Source organism: Neofelis nebulosa, chromosome 13 (assembly GCF_028018385.1).
Source record: "Neofelis nebulosa isolate mNeoNeb1 chromosome 13, mNeoNeb1.pri, whole genome shotgun sequence".
Lineage (NCBI taxonomy): Eukaryota > Metazoa > Chordata > Mammalia > Carnivora > Felidae > Neofelis > Neofelis nebulosa.
In genome coordinates, this window is record NC_080794.1 from 38455118 (window position 1) to 38469155 (window position 14038).

The following is a 14038-nucleotide window of genomic DNA, read 5'->3' on the forward strand; positions in this document are numbered from 1 at the left end:
CACTCAGTTTTAATTATCAGAGCTTCACAATAAGTCTTAATATTTGGCACAAAAGTCTTCACCTCTTATTATCCTGTCCATATTGTCACTATGATTTTTTTGGCCTTTATTGGGCAAGTGAATTTTAGGGTTACTTGATCAAGTTCTTAAAAAAAACACCTGTTATTATTTTTATTGGAATTGCATTAAAATTAGACATGTGGGAATATTTTCAACTTTGTGTTCTTGAAACCTCCTGTCCATGAACATAGATAGTATCCTTATTATATCTTCTGTTATGTCCTTCAGTAAAGTTTTACACTTTCATCCATAAGATCTTGAGTGAGATTTTTAAAGTTAGACTTTCAAATTGATTGTTGCTAATGATCTTTGATTTTGATGATATTGATTTTTATATTAATATTTTTTCCAGCAACTTTGCAAATCTACTTCTTTGTGTTAATCTTTATTGAACAGATAATACATATACATAAGTAAAAATCAAAAGGATATGATAAGATATATAGTAAAAGGTCTTGCTTCCACCCTGACCCTATCCACTCTGTTCCCAACTCCTTCCCCCAGCAATAACCACCATTCTTTGTTTTTTGTCTACTCTTTCAGTAGTGAAACTTTTTATTCATCTTTCAGTTTGTAGATTCCCTTTTAATCCTTTTCCCCCAATGTCTTTTATGAGTATGTGTGTTGTTGGCATGGTGGAACTTCCAGTACACAAAGATATCTCAGAGATATCGCAGGTTTTGTTCCAGACAAGTGCAATAAAGTGAATACCACAATAAAACGATGTCCCCTAGTACATATACAAGTTATGCTTACACTATACTGTAGTCTATTAAGTGAGAAATAATAGCATCATGTTTTTAAAAACAATGTACATACCTTAATTAAAAAATATTTTATGGCTGGGGTGCCTGGGTGGCTCAGTCAGTTAAGCCGTCTGACCCTTAATTTTGGCTCAGGCCAAATCTCACAGTTCATGAGCTTGAGCCCTGCATCAGGCTGTATGCTGACAGTGCTGAGCCTGCTTGGGATTCTTTTTCTCTTCCTCTCTCTCTGTCCCTCCCCTGTGCACTCTTTTTGTCTCAAAAACAAAAGATAAACATATAAAAAATGCTTTATTGCTAAAAAATGTTAACCATCATCTGAGCTTTCAGTGAGTCGTAATCTTTTTGCTGGTAGGGGTCTTGCCTTGATATTGAAGGGTTCTAATGGATCAAGGTGAAGGTTAATGAAGGTAGGGGTAGCTGTGGCAATTTCTTTAAGACAACGATGAAGTTTGCCACATCAATTGACTCTTCTTTCCATGAATGATTTCTCTGTAGTATGCAATTCTGTTTGACAGCATTTTACCCACAGTACAACTTCTTCCAACATTGGAATCAATCCTCTCAAACCCTGCCACTGCTTTATCAGCTAACTTTATGTAATATTCTAAACCTCTGTCAACCACTTTCACAACATCTACACCAGGAAGTTTCCATCTTAAGAAATCATTTCCTTTGCTCATTTATAAGAAGCAACTCCTCATCTGTGAAAGTTTTTTTCACGAGATTACAACAATGCAATCGCATCTTCAGGTGCCACTTCTAATTCTAGTTCTCTTGCTATTTCTACCATATCTGCATTTACTTCCTCCAAAGTAGACTTGAACCCCTCAAAATCATCCATGAGGCCCGTGGTCAACTTCCAAATTCCTGTAAATGTTGATATTTTGGCTTCTTCACATGAATCACTAATGTTCTTAATGAAATCTAGAATGATGAATCCTGGATTCCAGATGGTTTTCAATTTACTTTGCCCAGATCCATCAGAGGATCTGATTCTTATCTGGAGTCTATTTCCAAACACATACAGGTTACTGGCAGAATTCAGTTCTTTGTACTTGTAGGATGGAGGTCCCCATTTCCTTGCTGGCTGTGAGCAGTTGGCATTTTAGCTTCTAGAGGCCATCCACATTCCTTGATATGTGGTCCCTCTCTATTTTCAAGCCAGCAATTGTGCATTGAATCTTTCTTGTGCTTTGAATTCCTCTGACTTCCCTATTTGTCCCCAGCCAGAAAATAACTCCCTGCTTTTAAAAGATTCACCTGAATGGTACAGGTCCACCTGGATAATCTCTATACATATCTGCAAAATCCCTTGGGGGTTGGTAGTAGCTTTCCTGCTGGTTTTGTCCTGAATTTCTCTTCTAGCACTTTCCTTTGCCCCAAATCTCCAGTCAGGCCTCATCTTGAGTCTCTTCAACTAGAACTTCACTAAGGAGACCTTTAAACCTGACAAACCATTGTTTCAATGAACAAATCAAAGCACACCTGGTAGAAGGTCCAAACACTCCACCACTAAAATCAAGGAGGAGCTTTGCAGAGGACTGACGAGTGGGATAGAGCAACCAAAATGCAACAACAGAGTGCACACAACACACTCCAAAAACACTTCCTAAAATTCCAGTCCCTGGACAGTGTTTGAGCCCTTTTTAATACAGTAGTACTTGCACATGCAGAACACATAAGAAGCTACTAAAACATGTAGAAGACAAAAGCCTACCAAAATGATGAAACAGAAGAATTCTCCTCAAAAGAAAATCCAGAAAGAAATGACAGCCAGGGAATTGCTCAAAACAGATATAAACAATATATCTGAACAAGAATTTAGAATAACAGTCATAAGACTAATATCTGGGCTTGAAAAAAGTATAGAAGACAGCAATCTAGTGCTGTAGAGATCAAAGACCTAAGAAATAGTCACAATGAATTAAGAAATGCTATAAATCAGATGCAATATAAGCTAGACACAGTGACGGCAAGGATGGAAGAAGCAGAGGAGAAAATAGGTGAAATAGAAGATAAAATTATGGAAAATGATGAAGCTGAAAATAAGAGGGAAAGGAAATTACTAGATCATGAGGGGAGAATTAGAGAGCTAAGTGATTCCATGAAATGAAATAATATCCGTATCATAGGAGTTCCATAAGAAGAGGAGCAAGAGGAAAGGGAAGAAGGTTTATGTGCACAAATTATAGCTGAGAAGTTCCCCAAGAAACAGGCATCCAACTCCAAAAGGCACAGAGAACTCCCTTCAAAATCAACAAAAATAGGTCAACACCATGACATATCATAGTGAAACTGGCAAAATACAAAGATACGGAGAGAATTCTGAAAGCAGCTAGGGACAAATGGGCCTTAACCTACAAGGGTAGACTCATAAGGGTAGTAGCAGGCCTGTCCACTGAAACTTGGCAGGCCAGAAGCGAGTGGCAGGAAATGTTCAATGTGCTGAATAGGTATACTATGCAGCCAAGAATCCTTTTCCAGCAAGGCTGTCTTCAGAATAGAAGAGATAAAGACTTTCCCAGACAAAAAAAACTAAACGAGCTCATGACCATAAGCCAGCCCTGCAAGAGATTCTAAGGGGTACTCTGAGTGGAAAGTAGCAAAGACTACAAAGGACCAGAGACATCACCACAAACATGAAACCTACAGATAACACAATGGCACTAAATCCATATCTTTCATTAATCCCTCTGAATGTACATGGACTAAGTGCCCCAATCAAAAGACATAGGTGTGGGGAATAAGTTTAAGAATTCTCTGAGCTTTCACCAAGGAGTTATCAAGGCTTAGGATGAAAAGCCGCCTCAGGGTGAAAATGCTCAGTGTAGAACAAAGCATCAAGCAGAAAGTTGCTTCCACAGGATGAAAGTGAGAACAGGTAGAGGCTGAAAGCCCCTGAAGCAGGGTGACCCAGAGCTAATTAGCAAGAAAAATGCCTTGTTAACCCTGAGGTAGCATGCTCTATCTGTCTTAGCCCCTAGAAAAGTTAAGATACATAGACACGGAGCTTGTTGCCTGCAGTAAACGGCCATCTGCTCGGCGCCAGGATTTTGATTTGTCTTGATCCTAACCCTTAACACCGCATACCTTCTAACCCCCTTTCTCTCACACACGAGTTAATGATCACTGTTTTATTGTCTCTTTCTGCATGTCCATCACGTATGTAAGCCTTCTGATCCTAGTAAATATGGAGAAAGGACCCTTATTCAGGGCTCTCGTTTCCTCCTGGACATTAGCCTCTCTTGTATAAAATTCTACATCCATCCTCTTGCTGGACAAGAGAGAACACCAGACTCAAAGTCTGCAACAATAGGATATCAGACTGGATAAAAAAACCTAGATCCATCTATATGCTGTCTACAAGAGACTCATTTTAGAGCTGAGGACACCTGCACATTGAAAGTGAGGGGATGGAGAACCATCTATCATGCTAATGGATGTCAAAAGAAAGGCAGAGTAGCCATACTTATATCAGACAAACTAGATTTTAAAATAAAGACTGTAACAAGAGATGAAGAAGGGAATTATGTAATAATTAAGGCTCTACCCATCAAGAAGAGCTAACAATTGTAAATGTTCATGTCCCCAATGTGAAAGTATCCAAATATGTAAATCAATTAATCACAAGCATAAACAAATGTATAGATAATAATACCATAATTGTAGGGGACTTTAATACTCAGAGCAATGGACAGATAATTTAGGCAGAAAATCAATAAGGAAAGAAAGGCTCTGACTGACACACTGGACCAGGTGGACTTAACAGATATATTCAGAACATTTTATTCAAAAGCAGCAGCATACACATTCTTCTCAAGTGCACATGGAACATTCTCCAAAATAGATCACATACTGGATCACAAAAGAGCCCTCAACAAGTATAAAAGATTGAGATCATACCATGAATATTTTCAGATCACAACACTATGAAACTTGTAATCAACCACAAGAAAAAATCTGGAAAGCCCCCAAATACATGGAGGTTAAAGAACATCATACTAAAGAACAAATGCGTCAACCAGGAAATTAAAGAAGAAATTAAAAAATATATGGAAACAAATGAAAATGAAAACACAGCAGTCCAAACCCTTTGGGACACAGCAAAAGCAGTCTTAAGAGGAAAATACGTCGCAATTCAGGACTATTTCAAGAAGCAAGAAAGGTCCCAAATATACAACCTAACCTTCCACCTAAAGGAGCTAGAAAGGCAGCAGCAAAGAAAGCACATCTGCAAAATCCCTTGACAGCAGTACCTATATTAGTATTTGATGGAATAATCTTGTGGGAAGGGTCATCTTTAGAACTCTACCCACCACAAGAAATTGTCATGTGATTTTCTCTTTGACCTATGAATTAATTACATGTATGAATTTAAGTTTAAATGTATCTATGTCTTCTGGCATAAGTTTTAATTGTTTACATATAATTTCACTAGTAGTGTGATCTATATGCATTTGTTGAATCTCCCTTTGTGGTCTAGCATATGGTCAACTTTTAAGAAACAACTCATCTGTACTTGCAAAGAATATGTATTCTCTAACTATTAAGCACAGAGTTCTATATTGGTGTTTGAGGTCAACCTTTTTTTTTTTTAAATTCAAATCTTACATATCCTCAATTTTTTTCCTATTTGACCTAGCAGTTTCTACAAGATGTGTATTGAAATTTTCCATTTTGGCCCTTTTAGTTTAAAGATAAAGAAATTGAGGTCCAGCAACTTTTTTAAAATTTAAATTTGTTTAATGTTTATTTATTTTTTGAGAGAGAGAGAGAGAGAGAGAGACAGAGCACAAGCAGTGTAGGGGAAGAGAGAGAAGGAGATACAGAATCCCAAGCAGGCTCCAAGCTCTGAGCTGTCAGCACAGAGCCTGACATGGGGCTTGAACTCATGAGCTGCAAGATCATGACCTGAGCCGAAGTTGGTCACTTAACTGACTGAGCCACCCAGGTGCCCCGAAGTCCAGCAACTTTAAGTGACTTGCCCAGGTTCCCATGGTTAGTTGTGGCAGAGTTGGGGAAGAACTCAGGTATCTCCCATATTGACATTCAAGACATTTATTCCAAAAAGAAAAACCAGTAATTTTAATTTTGTTTATTTCTCTTATAATCACAATACTCCCTGTCAGTTTGAGGTCATACTGGCCATTGGAAACAAAGAGCCATTGTTACTATTCCCCATTTGATCTTAGACTGCTGAGCAAATTATTTAATTATAGGAGAGTTATTTTCTATAGGTAAAGTAGCTATCACAACTCCCATAATATGCCCTTCCTAATCTCCCATATATGTCAAGGATAAGCACCTTCAGCCAGAAGTTTAACAGGAAGGCATGTTTTAGAAAGTCTAGTAGAGCATCTCCTTCACTGGCCTTTGGCCTTGTTTACATTCTGATACAAGAGCACTCCCATTTTAAAAATGTGTTTATTTATTTTTAAAAAAATTTTTAATGTTTACTTTTTAGAGAGAGAGAGAGAGAGACAGAGTGCAAGCAGGGAAGAAGAGAGAGAGGGAGACACAGAATCTGAAGCAGGCTCCAGGCTCTGAGCTGTCAGCACAGAGCCCAATGTGGGGCTTGAAGTCACGAACCACAAGATCGTGACCTGAGCCAAAATTGGCCACTTAACTGATTGAGCCACCCAGGCACCCCTAAATGTATTTATTCTTTTGAAAAGCAAACTACTTTGATGAAAAGCAAACTCAAGAGTGAAGTCGTTAAATATAACTAAACACCTTTTAAATATAAATAACATATATTTACTGATTAGTATCAGGTAAATGTCTAGACTATCCCAAATTCTTATCTCAGAGAAAAAAAAATCAGAGACAACTGCAAAGAAGACGCTTTGTAGTTACCAGACAATGGACTCTCTGGGAAAAATTGCTCTAGTGTGTCAGAGATTTCTGTTGAATAATCTATTTATGTTTTTTGGTAATGCATTTGTGTTTGCACATTTATCATCAGCCTTTATTTTTTTTAATGTTTATTTATTTATTTATTTTGAGAGAGAGAGTGAGCAGGGTATGGGCAGAGAGAGAGGGAGAGAGAGAATCCTAAGCAGGCTCTTTGCTGTCAGTGCAGAGCCCAACATGGGGCTCCGTCTCACAAACCATGAGATCATGACCTGAGCAGAAATCAAGAGGTGGACACTTAACCAACTAAGCCACCCGGGCATCCTCATCAGCCTTTGTTTTTATCAGTAGATTCTTATATAGCTTTTCTGGGTCATACACAACTAACAAAGGGGGAGATGAGAGAGGATATGGAGGAATTTTTTTATAGATTCATAGTTTGAATGACTATACAAGGAATGCATACCAATGTCCCAGGCTTGAGAGCTCAGGCAGGCCAAGAGGCATCCAGGAGGGCAGCAGGAGAATGGCTACCACCCCCTAGTATCATCTGCCATCCCACTGTACCATCAGTCACTGCCCTCAAACAGCTCCCCATTCAGCATTCCTAATCCCAACCCTAGGCCAGACTCTGATCACTATATCCTTCATCTTGAGGAAAGGGATGCACAGAGCTGGGCTGGTTAGCACACCCTGCCCAGGGACTGCAGAGAAGCTTAAAAGTAACACAGAGAGACCACCCAACCCAGAACACTGGATGACAATCAGTCCTGGCCCACCCCACTCCTGCTCACCTATGACCAACAAGCCCAAGTGACTTGCTCTCAGTTTCCATACAAACACACCTGAGTATATGATTTTTAAGCACATTCCAAGTAGCAGCTTCTCAGACTTGGCCTCTCCTTTCTCATAAGTATAATAACCAAATCAGAAACTCACTAAATCTCAACTATCATGCATTAATGGCCACCTACCTATCTCTTGCTTTACTTACTTCCTCACCTCATTGCCCTAAAAGGGCACTGTGTAAGGCTAAAAAACACTCACTTTTAGGCTGACCAGAGCCAAATATGCCCATACTTCAGCATTGTGGTTGTTCAATGCATTGGCCTCAGAGAGAGCATCTTCAGCTTCCGTGAGCTCCTCCAGCTTGACAGAAAAAAGAAAAGTATGAGTTAAGTCAAAGAAGTTTTCCCTTAAGCCAGCTGGAGTTAGTATAGTTGAAAACATTATGTTCAAATAACATTGGTGTGTGTGACCTATACAAACAGTTTTCAATTTTTTAATTTTTAGCAGAACTCTTTCTTCAAACAAAATCTTATGTGGTAGCCCAACCTGTTAAAAGCAGAACTGCTCTGATTAAAAATCCAGGTAGAGCAAACTGGAGTCCTGCCTGCTAGGCTCTCAACTTACACCCCTCTCTTCCTCCTTTCCTCTACAGCAGTCCCATCAGGGCCTCCATGAACCATGGAGCTTCAGGTGCCAAGATTGGAAAACCAGAAGTATTCACTATTGTGTGTGCATCATTCAGTGATTTTCCAATACACAGTAGGCTGTCAGATACATTTGTGGTTTCTTCCTTTACATCATGCACCCCTTTCTTAAGGTTAAAGTCCCATTAGCCTGCCAAAATACTATTGCTCAGACAGCTTCCTTTCCCCTAATATTAGTTATTGACAGCACAATCTTGAGGAATCAATACAATATACAGACTCTAAAATTCTCCCTGAGCTCTGGACACATGGATATCATTGCTGCTTCCTAAAAGTAAATTTGCTTTGTAAAATCTTCCAAAAGGTCACCTAAGGAAGAAATAAGTCACTCTTCTCCCCAGTAAAATAGCTCTTCTTTTTTTCTGTTTTAGAAAAGAAAAGTATGGATTTCCAGGCCCAAGACAATATGAAGAATGACTTTTTTAAAAATTTTTTTTAACGTTTTATTTATTTTTGAGACAGGGAGAGACAGAGCATGAACAGGGGAGGGTCAGAGAGAGGGAGACACAGAATCTGAAACAGGCTACAGGCTCCGAGCTGTCAGCACAGAGCCCGACGCGGGGCTCGAACTCAAAGACCGCAAGATCATGACCTGAGCCGAAGTCGGCCGCTTAACCAACTGAGCCACCCAGGTGCCCCATATGAAGAATGACTTTTAAGCAATGCCCAGACTTTGGTCCACACCTTAAATGTCTCTAAAATATTGAATCAATATTCAATCAATGTATTGATTCATTATTCGACCAACATTATTCAATCAATTATACTTGCTAATGATTTATTCAGTATACCAGGTACTGTGAATAAAAAGATAACATACAACCTTTACCCTCAAAGGGTTCACTGACAGATATGTAAAGAAATAAATAAAACAAAATGAAAACCCAAACACATAAATAGTTCCAATACAGAATAAACATTTCTGTAATAAAAGCATATATATGATCTAGTGGAGGGAAATAGGAAAATGGGAATATTTCTGCACTGAAATTAAAGGGCAGCTCTAAAGTGAATCTTGAAGAATAAAAAGGAGTTTGTTAGCTGTACAAGGTGAAGAAAGGCATTCCAGGTGAAAGCAATATCATATGCAAAGGCATGGAGGCACAAGAGAGTGTGGTGTGGTCAGGAAACTCTTAAGTATTCTTGTGTGTCTGGAGAAAAGAGAGAGATTAGGGAAAAGACAGTAAGCAGATGAAACTAAAGTGTTAGGTGAGACCAGATCATATGTATTCATTCAAAGGAATGTAAATTTTATTCTGAAATAAGGATAGCCATTGAATGGTTTAAGTAGGGGAGTAACATAGTATTTCCAGATTTTAAAGACCACTTTGATAACAATGTGGGAGATGAATTGAAGGAAGACAGATTACCCTAGAAGATGAGGGATGAGGCTTGAATTAGAGCTGTAAAAATAGGGATGAGAGGAGACAACAGACTTAAGAGACATTTAGGAGATAAAATCAATAGGATATTTGGTGCCTAGTTAAAAGTAATAGGAGAAGTAGACTAGGACAGCTTTTAAGTTTCTGGCTTGGTTGATTGGGTTCATTACAGTCCCATTCATGAAGACATGGAATACAGGAGAAGGGGTAGGCTTTCAGAATATGAGAATCCTTCAGAGGTAGGTTATATTTCAGTTATGCACATTTTGAGGTGTATGTTACACTGTTTAAGGGTCAGAACTTGAAAAGTGTTATGCATTAAAGGTTTATAATTCATTGGGGCACAAGTGGTAGTTAAGGCCACTGGGATAGATGTTATTTCTTAGGGTGAATAAATATGGTGACAGGAAAAGAGGGCTGACTATAGAACTCCGAGTGGGGGTGGGGGGACCCAACAATTATGGTGGCTAAAAAAACTAGGAGCTGGCAAAAAAAAAAAAAAAAAAAAAAAAAAAAAAAAAAAAAAAGGCTGAGAAAGAGATACCAGAGAGGAAGGCATGGAACTGGAAGGATGTAAATGAAGTATTATGGAAACCTAGGGAGGAGAGGGCTTCAGGAAGAAGGCACTCAATGGAGTTAAGCTTCAGAGAGACTTAACCTAAGTGTCTGTGGCATCTGGCAATTAGGATGTTATCAGGAACTTCTGTCAGAAGGGTCAGTAAGTTGGTAAAGGTAAAGTGGTAAAGTGGTAAGCCTAATTGCAATGAAGTGAAATGTAAATGGGACCTGGGATATGAACAGATAATTCACAAGTAAAACAAATACACACATCACATGATTTCAACCTCATTCATGATGCAAATGCAAATGAAGATATCTATCAAATTGGCAAATGATATTACCCACTTTCAATGAGGTAACAGTGAAATGTACTCTCATACCTTCTGGCAGAGTATAAATCAGTACATACCCTTTCTAGGGGCACATTGATACTGTAATTTAAAGACTTTTAAAATCTTCTACATTCTTTAAGGATGGATCTTAAGGAAATAATCAGAATTAAGCATAGAGATTTATGCCCAAGAACGTTTATCTCAGCTTCATTTATAATAGTATAATTGTAGAAACTAACATGTCCAATAATGAGTGATCAGATAAATTACAGTATGTCCACACATAGGTATAGTATGACGAAAACGCTGGTAGGGAGTAGGGATTACTTAAACATCTTAGTGGCATGGCTTAATCCAATGTGTTTTCTTTAGTTTCTGGTCAGTAAGACAAATTACATGGTCACTTCATTTATGCATCCAAACAAGGGTACACCAAGAAGTCATCAGAAATCGTGTTATAGACTCTTTGGTGATGTGAGAAGATATCAATGCTATATTGTTTAAGTAGAAAAAAAGATTACAAAGCAGTAAATATATTATTTACAATTTTATACATTAAAATTACTTTCATATATGTATAAAAAAGACTGCAGTAAAATGCATTCAAATGTTGACAGTGCTTATCACTGAATAGTTGGATTACGGATGCTTTTATGTTTTCTTCACATTTTGTATCTTCTAAATGTTCCATAATGAATATATATTACCTTCATGCTTAAAAAAACAGCAATAAGGAAGAGGAGACAGGAAACACAGACAATTCATTTAGTTGTTATCACTGTGGTTAAATAAGAAGGGGGAAAGTATGGGGAAAGAGTTGAGAAGGGAAGGATAAAATAAAAAGAAAAAATAAGAGAGTAAGTTATTAGGAGAAAATGAGAGGGTTAGAATCAAGAATACATTGAAGAAATTAGACATGAATAGCAGGATGCATGCCTCTTTCAAAGATTGTAAGAAAAAAAAAGGAAAGGGTGACTGGAGAGTTTTTAGGGGTCGTGGAGTAAAAAATCTACCAGAAGCTGTAGCATCTCCTCCTGAATACAGAAGGGCCATAGAGCTTAATAAGAATCAATCAATTTCTTTAATTTAATTGAGTAGATTCTTCATTTATCATATCACTTTCCCCTTACAGATAACATCATAAAATTAAGAGTTTCTGTACCAAATAACATGAAATTTTTTATTATATAACTTCCTCGTTCCGGTTTTTGTGCGAGTTTTTAAAGAATTTTTTTCTTATAGTACAGATTGACTGTTTAGTTTACTGAACACCTTTGAAAAGTAAATCTTCCCACCATCATTACAAACATCCAGGGTGCTTAGAAGACCAAGGAATCAAGGTCAGCTGTATTCACAGTCTTGAGTCTTCACCCTCTTACCCGATAACAGGTGATTCCCAGTCCTAGCCAGGTAAGGCACGAAGGTGATCTCTTACAGGCTTGCAGGTAGGTTTTCTTTGCCTTTTCATACTGTAAAAAGAAAGCGCCCCTAAGCTATTGTTCTGGAAGTTTCAAATGTTGTATTGCTAAGTTAGTCATGGGGCATCTGTAGTTGTATCAAAGACCAATCTAAGTTAAAGGAACCCTTAAATTGTTTTTGTTTGTTTGTTTGTTTGTTTGTTTAGAGCAGTTTTAGGTTCACAGCAAAATTGAGAGGAAGGTACAGAGATTTCTCATATACATCCTGCTGCTGCATATGCATAGCCTCTCCCATTATCAACATGCCCCATCAGAGTGGTACCTTTGTTACAACTGATGAAACTATGCTAATACATCTTCATCACCTAAAGTCCATGGTTTACCTTAAGGTTTGCATTTGATGTTACACATTCCATAGGTTTGGACAAATGTATAATGACATGTATCCATTATTAGAGTATTTTCACTGTCCTAAAAATCCTCTGTGCTCCATCTATTCATCACTTCCCTTCCCCAACCCAACCACTGATTTCTTTACTATCTCCATAGTTTTGTCTTTTCCAGAATGTCATACAGTTGGAATCATACAATATGTACCCTTCTCAGATTGGCTTCTTTCACTTAGTAATATCTATTTAAGCTTCCTTTATGTTTCTTCATGGTTTGCTAGCTTATCTCTTTTTAGCACTGAGTGATACAGGAAACATTAAGAAAAACTAAAAAAAATTTTTTTCAAAAGAAGTAGATTACTTCTTGTCTTGTATCTCCAATGTGAGAGATGCAACTATAGGTAAGCCTTAGCAAATAGCCTAAGAATTGCTTGCCTAGGGAAATTGCTTGCCTTGACTACACAAGTCAGAAGCTCTATTCAGATGCAGCTTGCAATGATGTCAGAAAGGAAACTTTCAGGGAAGTACACTGCAATGGGATAGTGATTTTTCTCTCTCAAGCCTATGTGAGCCATCATACTTACATTATAATGCTTTGTAATTTCTTGTTGCTCTTGTTTTATTTTATATAGAAAGAAAATTGGGTGTTCTGGAGGGAGAAATGGAATGAAGTCAAAACAAAAACAGAATCAAAAGGACTTTGGCAAAATATTGATAATTGTTAACATGGGATGATTAGCCCATGTTGGTTCATTCTACTATTCTATTTTATATGTATTTGAAATTTTCCATAACAGAAAGTTTCTTTTAGAAGGTCTTGGGGTGGTTCCTAAAATATGGACAGTAATTACTAAAGAGTCAGGTCAGAGTGTCCTATGAAATGGGGCTAGCTACCCTCAGCCAAATAAACTATAAACCTCTGTGCTGAGGAAGAAGTTTGGAGAATGTCTTTTGATATTTTCCATTAATAAAGTCAAGCTAAGAATGTTTTTACTACTGCTAATAAAAGGAAGTTTGCTTAAATAGTAACTACAATAACATTTATTGTATAAATGTATACACTTATGATACAGCTTTTTAGTATCATAGTGGTTAAAACCACAAACTGTAGTATTAGACTGCCTGGGTTTGAATCCTGATTCTATTAATTACTAGTTTATCTAATGTTGGTCAAGTCACTTTACTTTTGGATGTAAAAGTATCATTATTATATGAGTATGTGTAGTCCACACAGATGAATGCTAATGCTTGAACTGTAGTCAGGTCTCAGACCGTAACCTGATTTATTTACATGGTTACTCCCCATCCTGTATTCCTCACCTCTTTCTCTTCCAGATAGATGTGTCCCAGTCGCAGGAAGATGAAGTGCATCTCAGAAGCATCCACTACAAAACTAATGGTTCGCTCATAGCATGCCTTGGCCTCAGCATGATTTCCACTTAGAAAATAGAGATGGCCCTTCATGCCCCAGACATTAGGGTTCTGAGAAAGTAAAGAACAAGTGGTACCTGGGATGAGGTGGTATTTATAAATACATTAATGATCTTTGTTTAACATTTAAAATTAGATTAAGTCCTTTTTTCCTTTTCCTAATAGCATTCAATTAGAAAGAGGGCCATTCAGTTGCACTGGGAGATATTTTTCTAGGTCTGCCCTCTCATTTCTTTCTTGCATTCTTCAAAACCATTTTGTCTTTGGGGTAAATATTAAGAAAAACATTGAAATATAACCAAGACAATGTTCACAATGAGAAAACAGAAGAAGTCCAGAAGACTTGAAATAG

At 37.7% G+C, this 14038-nt stretch overlaps 1 protein-coding gene across 7 annotated transcripts in view; it reads right to left on the reverse strand.

Moving 5' to 3' along the window:
* CFAP70 (cilia and flagella associated protein 70) overlaps positions 1–14038 on the reverse strand; it is a 105437-nt gene that overhangs the window by 5663 nt on the left and 85736 nt on the right. For 6 of the 7 annotated variants that reach the window (XM_058696677.1, XM_058696681.1, XM_058696679.1 and 3 more), the window contains 3 exons: positions 13576–13737; positions 11828–11917; positions 7728–7829 (listed from right to left, as the gene is read on the reverse strand). In XM_058696677.1, coding sequence (XP_058552660.1) covers positions 7728–7829; positions 11828–11917; positions 13576–13737 — 354 coding nt within the window. The other variant, XM_058696682.1, reaches the window with a different exon arrangement.